This window comes from Gopherus flavomarginatus, chromosome 1 (genome assembly GCF_025201925.1).
Source record: "Gopherus flavomarginatus isolate rGopFla2 chromosome 1, rGopFla2.mat.asm, whole genome shotgun sequence".
Classification (NCBI taxonomy): Eukaryota; Metazoa; Chordata; order Testudines; family Testudinidae; genus Gopherus; species Gopherus flavomarginatus.
The window spans coordinates 370,741,654-370,758,117 of NC_066617.1; the positions used below are offsets into that span (position 1 = coordinate 370,741,654).

The following is a 16,464-nucleotide window of genomic DNA, read 5'->3' on the forward strand; positions in this document are numbered from 1 at the left end:
TTGTGTTATTAATCCTTTGTTCAGCAAAGAGTTATATGATTCTGCCATCTCGTAACTGACCAGAAGCTGTTTCTAACACCTACATTCAGGGTCATGAACAAAATCCCTTTGCAATAAATGTGCAAGACTTTCCAAAAAGACATGAGAGAACAGAAGCGCTGGTCTGTGTTTCAGGAGAGTAGAGCTGAGTGCAGGAAAGGGGAGTGTAATAGTGGTTGTATATAATTTGAACCCACTAATGATTACATGAGAATGGCTGAAGCAACTTGCACACTCAAGTTACTTCCTTACATACGGATAATAGTGCAAACCTAGTATTTTCACTATTTATCCATGTGTGTCATTATCCTCACATCCACCCAACTGAAGTAACTGTCTGTGTCAGCTTCTCACTTGCCAAATATCTATAGACCATGGCATGGGGAGAGATCAGAGAGTGAGAAGAGATGCCGGTAGCCTGGGAACTCTAAGGAATATCTACAGCAGAGAGATTCTAGAGCCCTCAGCAAGGTCCTGTGAGGATGAAGAGAAGGCTGTAGGACAGGGGTCGGCAGCCTATGGCACGGGTGTCGAAGGTGGCACTCAAGCTGATTTTCAGTGGCACTCACACTGCCCGGGTCCTGGCCACCTGTCTGGGGAGATCTGCATTTTAATTTAATTTTTAATGAAGCTTCTTAAACATTTCAAAAACCTTATTTACTTTACATACAACAATAGTTTAGTTATATATTATAGACTTCTAGAAAGAGACCTTCTAAAAATGTTAAAATGCATTACTGGCACGTGAAACCTTAAATTACAGTGAATAAATGAAGACTCGGCACACCACTTCTGAAAGGTTGCCAACCCCTGCTGTAGGATGATTGAACTCTCTGGATTCAGTTAACATAGACCAGGCAAAGCACTTCAGTTCCTCTTGGAGGGATTTTTGAGGGTCAGAGTGTGTCACCAGGAGCAGTTGATAAGGGAAAGTTAAAAGAGTCCTGTTCTGATTGAATTTATACATTTAAATCTGGGGTGATGCCATTCAAGGCAATGTTATTGAATTAAGAATTTGTGCTGAAGAATGTATCCCATGTACTGCAAATAGGCAGTGGTTTAATTTGGACTATCAAGAGTAGAGAAATTTAAATATTATATACAATGAGACAATGGAACACGTTTATAAATAGCTTCAGTGCAGGACAGATAAATACAATCACAGTTTTTCGCATGCATTTGCCAGGTGTTTACACGCATCTCATAACACAATGGATCACATTAAGAGGTGGAGGGCCAGAAAGTGTCTGTGGGAAAGTCACAGCTGTAAAATCACACGGCGCTGAAATAGATTGTGGAACTCTCAGCCACAAGACATCAATGGGGCCAAGAGTTTAGTTCAAAGAGGTACTGGACGTTTATACAGATAACCTGAAAATACAATGAGAGTAGAGAGGATTGTTTCAAAAACTCTTCAATCAGATCTAAACTTTCCTGACTTGCACCACAACATTTGTGGGTGCAGATTATTTCAAAGCGTTCTACTGCAGGGTGTCTTCCACTTCCTCTGAAGGATCTAGAACTGGCCACTGGATACTAGGCTCCATGGAATATGGGTCTGATCCACTCTGGCAATGCCTATCTGCCATGTAAATCTAAGACTATGTTTTTGCTGATCTTTCTTGAGCTCCTTGGAGTCTCTCGACTGGCACTGAGAGCAGGCAGATGTCTATCTAAATGTCATCCAGTCTCCTGTCATTTTTCCTTTTAGGAAGGAAAGTTCAGAACTACTCGGATCTGTCCAGTCCATGATGTCACTGTCAATAACACGAACTTCAACTCTGCAGTGTTCCTTCTCATCGGGATACCTGGGCAAGAAGACGTCAATCTCTGGATCTCTGTCCCCTTCTGCTTAGTGTATGTTATTTCAATAGTAGGAAATTCAGTCATTCTCTTCAAGCCTCCATGAGCCCATGTACATTTTCCTTTCCATGTTGGCTGTCACAGACCTTGGCTTATCAATATCCACCATATCGACAACACTGGGTATATTCTTGTTTAACTCTAGGGAGATCAGCCACGATGCCTGTTTTGCCCAGCTGTTCTTCATCCACTTGTTTGAATGCATTGAATCCTCTGTGCTGTTGTTGATGGCCTTTGACCGTTTCATCGCTATCCGTGACCCGCTGAGATATGCGTCCATCTTAACCCTGCCTAGAATAGGTAAGATGGGACTGGTGTGTGTTCTCAGAGGAGTGACTGTAATGCTCCCATTCCCTATTCTCCTTCAACAGTTCCAATATTGTCGATCCAATGTCCTCTCCCATTGCTACTGCATAAACCAGGACGTCATGAAGATGGCTTGTTCAGATATCAGAATAAACAGCATCTATGGCTTGTGTATTACTCTCTTGACCGAGGGGTTGGACTCGCTGCTCATCTTCCTCTCTTATGTGATGATCCTCAAAACAGTGCTGAGCATTACGTCCCAGGAGGAGGGTCTCAGGGCCCTGAACACCTGCGTGTCCCACCTCTGCGCCGTCCTTCTCTTCTACACACCAATGATTGGCTTGTCTCTATTGTACAGGTTCGGGGAGGGCTCTTCGCTCTTGCTTCAGATTCTCCTGGGCTACATTTCCCTGCTTGTCCATCCCTTGATTAATCCCCTTGTGTACAGCGTGAAAAGCAAAAACCTTCGTGCGAGGATACTCAGGGTGTTCGTCAAGTGAAGGATCAGTTCATCATCCTGCTCCAGCACTGATGACATGCGAGACGGAGAAATACTGGCCACCTATTCTATCCTGGACCCTTTAATCCAAGACAACATGCGCTACTGATCTCCACTATGTGGAGACAGGTTCAGATGGAGTCTAAGGCCTGGAGCAATTGTAGAGGGGCTGGTGAGGGAGGGCAGGGCAGTGGGCAAGGAGACCAAGACAGGAAGCAACATTTACAAAGTGACTTTGTTCGTTGAGAGCCAGGGGACTGGTTGGATGTTTGTTCATAAAGAACCATATCGGTGCCTGCTCAGACCACAGAATTCCTCTCGATACAATCAATAAAGAGAAGGGAGGTGGATGTTGTTTCCCATTGCCCTGGCTTGACACTGTCCTCTCTCTGGTTAAACATTCGTGGGCCATGAAAAAAAGTGCAGAGCTTTTCTGTTGTCACAGTCCTGGCCCTTCCTGAGTGCTCTGGTTGCTGTGTGATCCATGAGGGCTGCAGGAGCTATGGACAGGGGCTATTCAAGGTTCACGGACACCCACCCCTCCCCCACTCCCTCAGCCAAGTGCTTGTGACTGAGTCATGTCAGAGACAGGATTAATGCAGGAGCCTCAGGAGAAGCAGAGCAGAGTTGTTTGTGTGAGTGAGGATATGACACACATCAGTCCTGGCAAGCGATTCAGGCTCAGGTTCCCTCCTCCTTCCCTTCATTTGTGCTGCCCCAGCAATGAAAAGGGGTGGAAATGGACCTCATCTCCCCAACAGAGGCACAACCAGCTCCAATCCCAGCGCATCCCATTCACTGCAGGGTGACCACCCTTTCAAAATCAAAAGAGGGATAGAGGCAGGAGCCCCACCCCCTCTGTGACACTGCCCCACCCCTCTTCTTCCCCTGTGAGGCCCCACCCTCTGCTCCTCTTCTTCCCCCAAGGCTCCACCCCCACTCCAGGACAGAAGCTATAGGTGGGCAGTGGTGAAATGTGTCCTGGTAGCTAGAGCCACTTTGAGGACCACCAGATCCTCCAGCTGCCTTGGACAGGAGGCTGGGGGGGCCAAGAGAAGCCTCCAGCCTGTGTCTCTGCCCCCTAGGACACACCCCAGGGAAGGTGGAGAGTCTTGGGCTCCTCACAGCCTGGGCTCCTGGGGTAGCTCTTTGCATGGCCCGGCTGGTGCCTAGACCAGGGGAGAGTGGAGCATCAGGGGAAGTGGAAGTATAGGGGGAAGGGCCTAGTGGGAAGAGATGGGATTGAGGCGAGGTCTCCATGGAAAAGCAGCAGGGATTGCAGCAAGCCTGAACCAATGCTCACCCCCCAAAGTAGTTTGGTGAGGGGCTGAGTAAAGGAGGAGGATGTGGCTATGGGGTAGGAGCCCTTGTGTTTTAGAGAAGACTGAATTAATGCAAACCCAGACAGGGGTCTCTTTTTCTAAGTACACCAGACTAAGAGTAAGTCATTGCAAGGACCTTGGAGGGAAGGGCAGGGCACCTGCAGGGCCACCTCAGGCCACAAGGGGGCACTCTGGCATGGCCCCCATCCACAGGGACTTGGCCAGAGTGAGCTGTGCACTGGAAAGCTGTTATCACTGTGTGGAGTTTAGCTCAGCCCCCAGGCTGCTCTAAACTCCACTGAGGCAGGGGAAGAACAGGCCAGTGAATCAAACCCCTGTAACTGGATCCTTGCAATCCCTGCTCTCTGCAGAGAAGGTGGGAGCTCTGCTGGTGCAGCAGAGAATCCAGCCATACTTCTCACCACCCAGATGGCTGGGAGCCTGGCCATGAGGTCTGGGGACTGCTCTTCTACTCAGGACAGCTGGGTTTGATTCCTTTGCCATGTGTGACCATGAGCAAGCCATGGGCTGTCTCTGAGCCTCTGCACACCTGAATAATAGCCCTGCCCTGCCTCATAGTGGAGACCGAAGGATAAATACATTCAAGGTGCTCAGATGCTCTAAGACTGTAAGATCGGGGCTATGTGAGGAATTAAACAGAGCAACACTTCTGACATTTGTTTATAAAAGGCATCTTATCACAGCCTCCTGTGACAGCTGCTTTTGGGTAACCCCATGACTCCAGCGTTTTGGTGTCTGCGGCAGATGTGGGAGTGCTCGGGGGTGAGAGTGAAGGGTAAGAATTGGATTTCTGAGAGGAGTTTTAGACTGTTATGGGGAGGCCAAGTGGCTCAGCACAGCCACTGGACCCGTGTTTGTGATCCATTGAGGCAGAATGGGTCTAACTGCCAAACAAAGGGAATAACAGACACAGGGGCGTTATCTTAGACATCTGCCTGGGCGAAAGCAGTGTGGCAAAGGCCAGCTTCACACCTTGGCCCTTCAACGTGGACACAGCTGAGCACTACGGTGACTGGGCCCAGGCTCACATAGGTTTCAGCAAAGTCTGATTCCAAAAGAAAATGACAAGCAGATGGGAAGATGCTCTCAGAGACACGGGGAATCTAGGTTGGGTCCCAAGAGCTCCTTGGCTTCCCAAAAGAATGTAAGTTGAGCCAGTTCTGTTCCTCTATCTCCACAGTAAAGCCTGTCTAACTTAGCTTGCAGTGATACGTGAGATAGATGAGTATAGATGTGTGACAGCTGCCTGGTATTTTTAAAGAATTTTCCCCAATGCATTTTGCTGTTTGCTAATAAACCTACTAGTTTTAAGGAGGCTGGGGATGACTCTATAGCCCTGGTCACAAGCACCCGAAGGGAAGAGACTGAGGTGTCCAACAGGACCGTCTCAGTGATAAGCATTTAGAATAGATGAGGTGTTCTCAGGTCAAAGAATGGGACAATTGTGAGATTCCCCCCAAAGCAGGAAAGGATTTAGTTTAGAGGGTAAAGAGACCATATATCCGGTGTCACTGTGACAATCCTGATACTTTTTCACCAGCGGATATAATTGTTTAGTGCCTATCAGCATTCAGGGTAGTGACTTCTTCAAGTTGCACCCAAGATAATGATCGTCTCAAAATAATGATTCATAGAGTTATAGAATTTGAGGCCAGATGGAGCCATTAGATCATCTAGTGCAACTGTCCCCCGCTCCCTCCCCAGGTCACTAGCCCCAGAGAGGAAGGATGAGTCAGGGTTGAAGTGCTGGCCTGGGACTCAGAAGAACTGGCTGCAGTTCCAGGCTCTTCCACAGACTTCTTCTGTGACCTTGGGCAACTCGCTTAGTCCCTCCATGCTTCAGCAACATGTGTTTTAATATGGCTGAATATAGAGGTTTACATCCAGCAGCAAGGGATGCAGGCCATCCTTACCGGATGGGGGACTCAATCCTGGGAAGCAGTGACTCTGAAAAAGACTTGGGGGTCAGAATTGGCTGAACATGAGCGCCCATTGTGGCACTACAGACGAGAAAGCTAGTGCAATCTGGGATGTACAACCAGGGGAATCTCAAGTAGGGGCAGAGAGGTCATTTTGCCTTTGTATTTATCACTGGTGCGACCACTGCTGGGATCCTCTGTCCAGTTGTCCAGTTCTGGTGTCTACAGTTTAAGAAGGATGTTGATAAATTGGAGAGGGGTTCAGAAAAGATCCCAGAGCATGATTAAATTATTATTGTTTTAAAAATGAGGGTAATTAACCACTGGAACAATTTACCAAGGGCCATGGCAGATTCTCCATCACTGAGAATTGCTAAATCAAAGCAGGAGGTTGTTCTAACTCTGCTCTAGGAGTTATTGTAGGGCAGGTCTCTGGTCTGTCTGTGCAGGGGGTCAGACTAGGTGATCACAGTGGTGCCTTCTGGCCTTGGGATCTGTCCAGGGGAGTTAATAGCACAGCCCTGCCGCATGGGGCGTTGTACTGATCAATATGTTACTGATTGTGAGGCACTCAGACACTACAATAATTGGGCCAGAGCTCAGAGCTTTAGAGAGATTTCAGCTCTGTGTGCTTCATAAGGATGATTTGGGTCACTGGGTGGAGAACCTGAACTCTTCCCAACACCCCTTGGTGATAAGACCAGTCATTAGCACAATCCCCTTTGACGAGGGAGTTCTGGGCCTCTCCTGCAGCTCAGCAGTAAGAGGGGGCAACAGGATGTTCTTTCAGAGAGTGAAGGATCTGGAGAGCAGTGCCTGGCCCAACACAGCTCTGCTGCGATGCCCCTCGGGCTGATCCTGACCCCCACCTTCTCCATGACCAATGAGAGACTCTCTAGCGCTGGAGATAGACCTCAAATCCTGCATCCCAATTTCCATCATCACAAAGTTTATGTTCGCTGGATCTGGGTGGTTTTTTGGGGGTCCAATAGGGATTGAGCAGCAAGCACTTGGAGCCGGGCTTGGATAACTCCCCTTTCTATTAAGAGTGTGCATGGCTTTGGTTTCTGGGTGTGTGCATGTGTCATGCCTGAATAATGGTAGAGAACATATGAGCTGTGCCTCAGTATCCAGTGACTCTTCGACTTATGTCCGGCTGTCTGTGGCGTAACCTGGTTCCTTACAGCATGGGACTCTGTAGCCCAGTACATCTCTGTCACTGTAAAATCAGCAAAGAATCCTGTGGCACCTTATAGACTAACAGACGTTTTGGAGCATGAGCTTTCGTGGGTGAATACCCACTTCGTCAGATGCATGTAGTGGAAATTTCCAGGGGCAGGTATATATATGCAGGCAAGCTAGAGATAATGAGGTCAGTTCAATCAGGGAGGATGAGGCCCTGTTCTAGCAGTTGAGGTGTGAAAACCAAGGGAGGATAAACTGGTTTTGTAGTTGGGAAGCCATTCACAGTCTTTGTTCAATCCTGAGCTGATGGTGACAAATTTGCAGATGAACTGAAGCTCTGTCGCTGTGCGATGAGAAATATCCACTAACTAAACCTCAGTGCCGGCCTTCTGTGGGAGTTCTGCTGGAGATACGGCATCAGTGCCAGCAACTGGGATTTTACTGGGATTCTCACACTAGTTCCTCTCTTCTTACAGCCCCAACTTCTGGAATCCAGACACTCTGCAGGAATCTCAGCTTTCAGTTTTCCAAAGATTTTTTTTTAAATGAGTTGCCAGAAACCCTGAATCAATTGCGCCCCAAAAGACTGAGAAACCAAAGACATATGAAAACGAACCCCACATTAGTGTATTTTTAAATCTCATTATTTTTAATACAATCTCATTATTTTTAGAGGTGTGACTCATACTTGTTGAATGGGGCTTGACGATACTGTGTACTTAGTTCAAAAGATGTGAACAACAAGCAGCAAAAGACACAACAATTAACAGGATTTTGTATAAAGTACATCAAAAGCAGTAACCTGCCAAACAATCAATGGGGCCACTGGACGATTGAGGTGGTAAAAAGAGCAGTCAAGGAAGATGAGGCTGCTGCCAAGAGGCTAAATGAATTCTTTGCATTGCTCTTCACTTTGGAGAATGTGAGGGAGATTCCCACACCTGAGCCATTCTTCTTAGGTGATACATCAGGGCCTCAGATATATGGAGAAGATGCACATATAAGGTGAGTTGGTGGCCTTGCGGGAAATGTGCGGTAAGTGGGAGGGGGATGTGGGGTGAAAAGAGGGGGTGAGGGGAATTTGGGATGTGCAGGGCTGTGGTGGCCAGAGAAAGAGGCGACTTTCCCCAGCTCCAGAGCTGCAGCTGCCGGGGAGAGATGGCCCTCCCTCCTAGCTTCAGTTCAGGGGCTGCTGCAGTGGAGGAGCGAGGGCACATCCACTGCATTAGAAAGGTAACACTACTGATATTAAAATATGAGTTGTGTGCTCTTATTTCTAGAACAATTTTTTTTTGTTATATAGAGTTTTTATCCAAATAACGGTCTCAAGTGGCAGTAGGGGAAGTTTCAGCTCATACTAGGATTAACTTGTTCACTAGGAGGGTGGTGAAGCACTGGAATGGGTTCCCTAGGGAGGTGGGCTTCTCTTGGGACACTATGTGTCAACTGTTGGTAGACCAACCCCAACTAAATCATCCCAGCCAGGGCTTTGTCAAGATGAGCCTTAAAAACCTCTCAGGATGGAGATTCCACCACCTCCCTAAGTAACCCATTCCAGTGCTTCACCACCCTCTTAGTGAAATAGTGTTTCCTAATATCCAACCTAGACCTCCCCCACTGCAACTTGAGACCATTGCTCCTTGTCCTGTCATCCGCCACCACTGAGGACAGCTTAGTTCCATCCTCTTTAGTCCCTCCCTTCAGATAGTTCAAAGCTGCTATCAAATCTCCTTCCCCTCACACTCTTCTCTTCTGCATAATAAATAAGCCCAGTCCCCTTAGCCTCTCCTCATAAGTTATGCGCCACAGACCCCTAATCATTTTCTTTGTCCTGCGCTAGACTCTCTCCAATTTCTCCACATCCTTTCTCTCGTGGGGAACCCAAAACTGAATGCAATAGTCCAGATGAGGCCTTACCAGTGGTGAATAGAAGGATATAATCACTTTGATCTGCTGGCAATGCTCCTGCTAATGAAGCCAAATATGCTGTTAACCTTCTTGGCAACAAGGGCCCACTGCTGACTCATATCCAGCTTCTCATCCATTCTAAGGACCAGGTTCTTTTCTGCAGAACTGTCGCTTAGCTAGTGGCTCTTCAGACTGTAGCAGTTAATGGAATTCTTCTGTCCTAAGTCCAGGACTCTGCAATTGTCCCTGCTGAATCTCATCAGATTTCTTTTGGCCCACTCCTCCAATTTCTCTAGATCACTCTGGACCCTATCCCTACCCTTCAGTGTATCTACCTCTCCCCACTGCTTAGTATCATCCACAAGCTGCTGAGGGTCCAGTCCATCCCAATGGGAGATAGATAGGCAAGAGCTTCAGTACACCTTCACTGTATTTGGAAAGGTAGAAACCTCCAAATCAGTCAATGGCTAAGGTATTGTGCACATCAGATTCTTTAACCAGCCTTCTCAACTCTGTACATCCCTGTCCACCTTATAGACTCATAGACTCATAGACTCATAGACTCATAGGTCAGAAGGGACCAATCTGATCATCTAGTCTGACCTCCTGCACAAGGCAGGCCACAGAACCCCACCCATCCAATTTTATACAACCCCTATCCCAGGATTGAGTTTTTGAAATCCTCAAAAATGGTTTGAAGACCTCAAGCTGCAGAGACACCACCAGCAAGCGACCCGTGCCCCACGCTGCAGGGGAAGGCGAAAAACCTCCAGGGCACCTGCCAATCCGCCCTGGAGGAAAATTCCTTCCCGACCCCAAATATGGCGATCAGCTAAACCCTGAGCATGTGGGCAAGAGTCACCAGCCAGCACCCAAGAAGGAGTTCTCCGCAGCAACTCAGTACCCATCGCATGCAACATCTCCCCGCAGACCATTGAGCAGACCTGTCTGGTGGTAGTTCAAGATCAATTGCCCAAATTAACGATCCTATCATAACATCCCCTCCATATACTTATCAAGCTTTGTCTTAAAGCCAGGAAAGTCTTTTGCCCCTACTACTTCCCTCGGAAGGCTATTCCAGAACTTCACTCCCCTAATGGTCAGAAACCTTCGTCTAATTTCAAGCCTAAACTTCCTAATATCCAGTTTATACCCATTCGTCCTCGTGGTTACATTAGTACTAAACTTAAATAATTCCTCTCCCTCCCTAACGTTAACCCCCTTGATATATTTATATAGGGCGAGCATATCCCCCCTCAGCCTTCTTTTGGCCAGGCTAAACAAGCCAAGCTCTTTGAGTCTCCTTTCATAAGGCAGTTTTTCCATTCCTCGGATCATCCTAGTAGCCCGTCTCTGAACCTGTTCCAGTTTGAATTCATCCTTCTTGAACATGGGACACCAGAACTGCACACAGTATTCCAGATGGGGTCTCACCAACGCCGTATACAACGGTACTAACACCTCCTTATCCTTGCAGGAAATACCCCGCCTGATGCATCCCAAAATCGCATTTGCTTTTTTAACAGCCGTATCACATTGGCGACTCATAGTCATCCTGCTATCAACCAGTACCCCAAGGTCCTTCTCTTCTTCCGTCGCTTCCAACTGATGCGCCCCCAACGTATATCCAAAATTCTTATTATTAGTTCCTAAATGCATGACCTTGCACTTTTCACTATTGTATTTCATCCTATTTCTATTACTCCAGTTTACAAGGTGGTTCAGATCTTCTTGAATAGCATCCCTGTCCTTCTCCGTGTTAGCAATACCCCCCAGCTTCGTGTCATCCGCGAACTTTATTAGCACATTCCCACTCTTTGTGCCAAGGTCAGTAATAAAAAGGTTAAATAAGATCGGTCCCAAAACCGATCCTTGAGGGACTCCACTGGTGACCTCCTTCCAGTCCGACAGTTCACCTTTCAATACGACCCTCTGGAGTCTCCCCTTTAACCAGTTCCTTATCCACCTTACAACTTTCATATTCACTCCCAGCTTTTCCAATTTAACTAACAGCTCCCCGTGCGGAACCGTGTCGAACGCCTTACTGAAATCTAGGTAAATTATATCTACCGCATTTCCTTTATCTAAGTAATCCGTCACCTTCTCAAAGAAGGAGATCAGATTGGTTTGGCACGATCTACCTTTAGTAAATCCGTGTTGCAATTCGTCACAATTACCATTGACCTCTATGTCCTTAACTACTTTCTCTCTTAAAATTTTTTCCAAGACCTTACATACTACAGACGTCAAGCTAACAGGCCTATAATTACCCGGATCACTCTTTTTCCCTTTCTTAAAAATAGGAACTACATTAGCAATCCTCCAGTCATACGGCACAACACCCGAGATTATCGATCGCTTAAAAATTCTCGCTAACGGGCTCGCAATTTCACGCGCCAGTTCCTTTAATATCCTCGGGTGGAGATTGTCCGGGCCCTCTGACTTCGACCCATCGAGCTGTTCAAGTACGGCCTCTACCTCAGTTGCAGTAATATCCACTTCCACATCCACATTCCCGTTTATCATCCCTCCATCATCGCAAGGTTCCTCACTAGTCTTATTAAAAACCGAGGCAAAGTACTTGTTTAGATGTTGGGCCATGCCTAGGTTATCCTTAACCTCCATTCCATCCTCAGTGTATAGCGGCCCCACTTCTTCTTTCTTTGTTTTCTTCTTATTTATGTGGCTGTAGAACCTTTTACTATTGGTTTTGATTCCCTTTGCAAGTTCCAGTTCAATGCGGCTTTTAGCCTTCCTCACCTTATCTCTACATGTTCTGACCTCAGCAAGGTAGCTTTCTTTACTGATCCTGCCTTCCTTCCACTCCCTTGTAAAACATCCCTTCATCCCTTCATCAGATCCTCCAGGCAGTGCCTACTGTGATAGGCCCTGGTAGCACATTTCTGATGAAACTGTGCTAGCCGGGAGCTGGAGTTGTGGAAGGACAGACATGGTGGGTGGGCCTAGCTACCAGTGCATCACTGAGATCTGTGCATCACTTTGGGAATCCCTGGTTCCCCCTTTTCATTCCTCAGGGAGAAGGGAAGGGACTTCCACTCCTGGAATGATCTAAGAGAAATTTCTTTGTATGGAGCCTTGTAGAATCTCCCTTCCCTGGCTGTTCCTTGGGTTTGTAAGGCAGAAAGGAGGCTGCTGAGAACAATCTGCTCCTATATTATTATTATTCCTATTCCTATTGTTATTATTCTGTTAGTCTATTTTATTTTATTTAAGGAAGATCAAACTGTGACATCATGACCGTTAGCGCTCGGCCGCCCTCGAGATAACCATGTGACTAATCAGAACCACAGGAACATTGATGACAGGCCCAGATTCCAGGAATAGAACCTGCAGGAGGGCTTGGGGTTCAGCTCAGTTCAGTAGGATCACCAGGCACCCCCTGTTAATTGTCATTCTAAAATTGGCATTGGCCATGATGGGGTTAAAGCTGGTGCACACTAAGCCAAGCAGCTGAGATTCCCTGATGGCCAAGTGGCCCCCAAGGGAATGTGCAGACATGCTTCATAAAGATACCTGCCTCCGTGTCTGAACAGATACTGCCTGCTGCCCTGCAACCTCACTGATGACTCCTTGTCCTTTCAGGTGAAAACCTCTGGTGTCAGCAGCTCCACATCTAGCAGGAATTGGGTACGTTGGCAGGTTTCACTATCTTTAAAATGCAAAGAGAAGGGGAAAGCCGGAAGGCTGTTTCCATTTGCAAATGTTCTGTGCTGCAGCAGAGGACTCAGCTGGGCTGTCGGGGTGACACAGTAACAGGGACTGGGGGCAGGCAGCTCTAGGGAGCTTGGGAACCCCTCCACTACATCTGCCCAGGGTCCATGGTCAGTTATTCAAGCTACACAGAAATCTGAGATTCAAAGCGAGATTGAAGTGCAAAAACTCTGATGCTCCAAGTCAGGATTTCTCAAGGGCTCCCATTTCTAGAAATACTATAAGTTCTGGACCCGATCCTGTCAGAGGCTGAGCTATAAGAGACCCCATGGAATATCAGTGACTAATTCCCAAATCGCCTCAGGTTTATTTGCTTCTGGAAATTTAATCAGCAAATAATTTTCAAAGGTTTTATTCTCTGGCATGATTGTGAATGCAGGAATTCGGAGTTGAGTTGCTCTGTTTCTCAACTGTCTAAGGGCTCCAGAATTTCTTCCCAGTAGAGACCCATCAGAGTTACAGGGCTACTGACATCTCTGCCCCCCTCTGGCCTCTGAGTTCCAGATGTCAGGTCTTGTATCCTGCCCTCTCCTGGGGTGGAATCTCATGATCCTCTCATCCTCCCACCCTGGGCTACAGCACACTATGTGTCAACTGTTGGTAGAGCAGATCCAAGACGGTTTGGTGCCCATAGTTCATCTCTCTTGGAGTCTGTGAGCAGTAGTGAGACGAGTGATCAATTAGACTGCTGGAAACAAAATACTATTTATCTGAACAGCACAGAAAGAGACTAACATGGAAGAATAAGAGTTTTCAGTTAACAGTCTATACCATCTCTAACCACGAGGCCTCCAAATCTGACGGGTACCCAGGCAGACCAAAGACCATCAGACTTCCCCAGAGGTGTCTGTGTCTTTCAATTTGAGGAGCTTATCAGCAACATTTGCCCCATTTCAGAACAGCATCCCAGCCCTGGCAAAATAAGTTGCGTAACGTGGCTGTAGCTCAAAACAGGTTCTTCCCAGCCTGTATCTCTGGTATTCGGTCTTGAAATCCCATGTACTGCAAAGAGGCAGTGGCATAATTTGAACTCTCAGGAGTGGAGATAATAGATAGATAGATAGATAGATAGATAGATAGATAGATAGATATGAGGCACTGAAATCTGTTTATAAATAGCTTCAGTGTGGGACAGATAAATACAATGACAGCTTTTACCATTCTCTTGCCATATGTTTACACACGTCAAGATAAAATTGGCCACATTCAGAAGTGGAGGGCCAGAAAGGTTGTCTTTGTGAAGGTCACAACTGTAAAATCACACAGCGCTCAAGTAGACTGTGGAATTCAAAGCCATAAGATATTAATGGGGACAAGAATTTAGCAATATTCAGAGAGGGACTGTAGGCATATATGGATTACCAGAATATTTAATTACAGTAATGACGACTTTTTAAAGAAGTCTGTGAAGGGCTCAAAACCTTTCTGATTTACAGAACAAAATCTTGGGTCTCAGGGGGCAGGGAAATTTTCCCTGGTAGCAGGTTATCTCATAGATGCCTACTGAAAAGCTTCTTCTACGTTCACGTGCAGCATCTGGTACTGGTCACTGGATACTGGGCTATATGGACTATAGGTCTGATCCAGCCTGGGATTGCCTATCCTCTTCTCGTTGTTGTAAATCCAAGACTATATTTTTGATGATCTGCCTTAAGCTCCTGGGTGTCTCTAGACTTGCACCGAGAGCAGAAAGGTGTCTTGTTAAATATCATCTAGTCTCTTGTCCTTTGTTCTTTTCAGGAAGGAAAGTTAAAAATTTCTTGGACCTGTCCAATATATTATGTCAGTTGTCAATGACACCAAATTCAACTCTGCAGTGTTCCTGCTCACTGGGATACCTGGGCAGGAAGACGTCCATCTCTGGATCTCTAGCCACTTCTGCTTAGTGTATGTTATTTCAATAGTAGGAAATTCAGTCATTCTCTTCATTATAAAAACAGATCCAACCCTCCATGAGCCCATGTACATTTTCCTTTCCATGTTGGCCATCACAGACCTTGGCATATTGACATCCACCATGCCAACGATACTGGGCATATATTTGTTTAACTCTTGGGAGATCAGCTTCGAAGCCTGTTTTGCTCAGCTGTTCTTCATCCACTCACTTCAGTTAAATGAATCCGCCATGCTCTTGTTGATGGCCTTTGATCGCTTCGTTGCGATCTGTAACCCACTGAGATATACTTCCATCTTAACCGTGCAGACAATAGACAATATGGGACTGATAAGTGTGCTAAGAAGTTTGACTGTAATATTCCCACTCCCGTTTCTACTGAAAAGGTTCCGATACTGTCAAGCCAATGTCCTCTCCCATTCTTATTGCCTGCACGCGGAGGTCATGAAGATGGCTTGTTCTGATATCTCAGTGAACAGCATCTACGGCTTGTTTATTACATTCTTAACGGTGGGATTGGACTTGCTGCTCATCTTCCTTTCTTATGTGATGATCCTTAATACAGCATTGAGCATCGCGTCCAATGCAGAGTGCCTCAGGGCCCTGAACACCTGCGTCTCCCACCTCTGCGCCGTCCTGCTCTTCTACACACCAATGATCGGCCTGTCTGTGATACACAGATTTGGAAAGGGATCATCTCCCTTGCTTCAAACTGTCCTGAGCTACATCTCCCTGCTGCTCCCACCTCTGATTAATCCAATCGTGTACAACATGAAAAGCAGACACCTGTGTGCGAGGATAAGTAGGGCATTAGTCAAGTGCAGGGTCAGTTCATGAACCACCTCCAGAGCTGCTGTCATGGGAGACGATAAACACGGACCACCTATTCCATCCTGGATCCTTACATCCAAGACAACAAGAGCTATTGATCTCCACTCTGTAGAGCGATGTTTAGATGGGGTCTAATATCTGGAGCAATGGGACGGGTTGGAGAGGGAGGACAGGGCACTGTGGGAAGGAGACCAAGGCAGGCATCAGCATTGACCGAGTGACTGTGTTCGTGGAGAATCAGAGGACCGGTGGAATGTTAGCCCAAAAATTGCCACATTGGTGACTGCTCCGAATTTAGAATTCCTGTGGATAGTCAATAAAGAGAAGGGACGTGGATGTTGTTTGTCATTACATCTGTCCTGTCACTGTCCTGCCTGTGGTTAAATATCCACAAGTCATAAAAATGCTGTTCGGCAGTCGTAGTCCTGGCCCTTCATGAGCCCTCTGGGCACTGTGTGATCCATGGGGGTTGCTCCAGCTGTGGTCAGGGGCTTTTCATGGGGCACAGTCATGCACCCTTCCCCTAGGTCCTCAGGAAAGTGCTTATGTCCGAGTCACGTCAGAGACATGATTAACACAGGAACCCCAGGAGCAGGGCCGGCTCCAGGCACCAGCGTAGCAAGAAGGTGCTGAGGTGGCCAATGAAGAGAGGTGACACGCCTGGCTCTTCAGCAGTGATTCAGCAGTGGGTCCCTCATTCCCTCTTGGAGTGAAGGACCTGCTGCCGAACTGCCGCCAATCCTGGCTTTTTTATTATTAATTAATTAATTTATTATTATTATTATTATTATTATTTGCTGCTTGGGGCGGCATAAATGCTAGAGCCAGCCCTGCCCAGCAAGGGAACATCCACTGCATTAGAAAGGTAACAATACTGATATTAAAATATTTGTTGTGAGCTCTTATTAGTAGAAAAAAAAAATCAATAATAATTTTTTTACATAG

At 46.8% G+C, this 16,464-nt stretch overlaps 1 protein-coding gene and 1 pseudogene across 1 annotated transcript; both read left to right on the forward strand.

The window, feature by feature from the left end:
- The first annotated feature begins 446 nt into the window (after positions 1-446).
- On the forward strand, positions 447-2,708 carry LOC127044135 (olfactory receptor 51G2-like; annotated as a pseudogene).
- An 11,866-nt stretch (positions 2,709-14,574) lies between these two features.
- Positions 14,575-15,525, forward strand: LOC127049060 (olfactory receptor 51G2-like). The gene has a single exon (XM_050949364.1). It carries the CDS (start codon positions 14,575-14,577, stop codon positions 15,523-15,525), a length of 951 nt encoding a protein of 316 aa, XP_050805321.1.
- Positions 15,526-16,464: the final 939 nt, after the last annotated feature.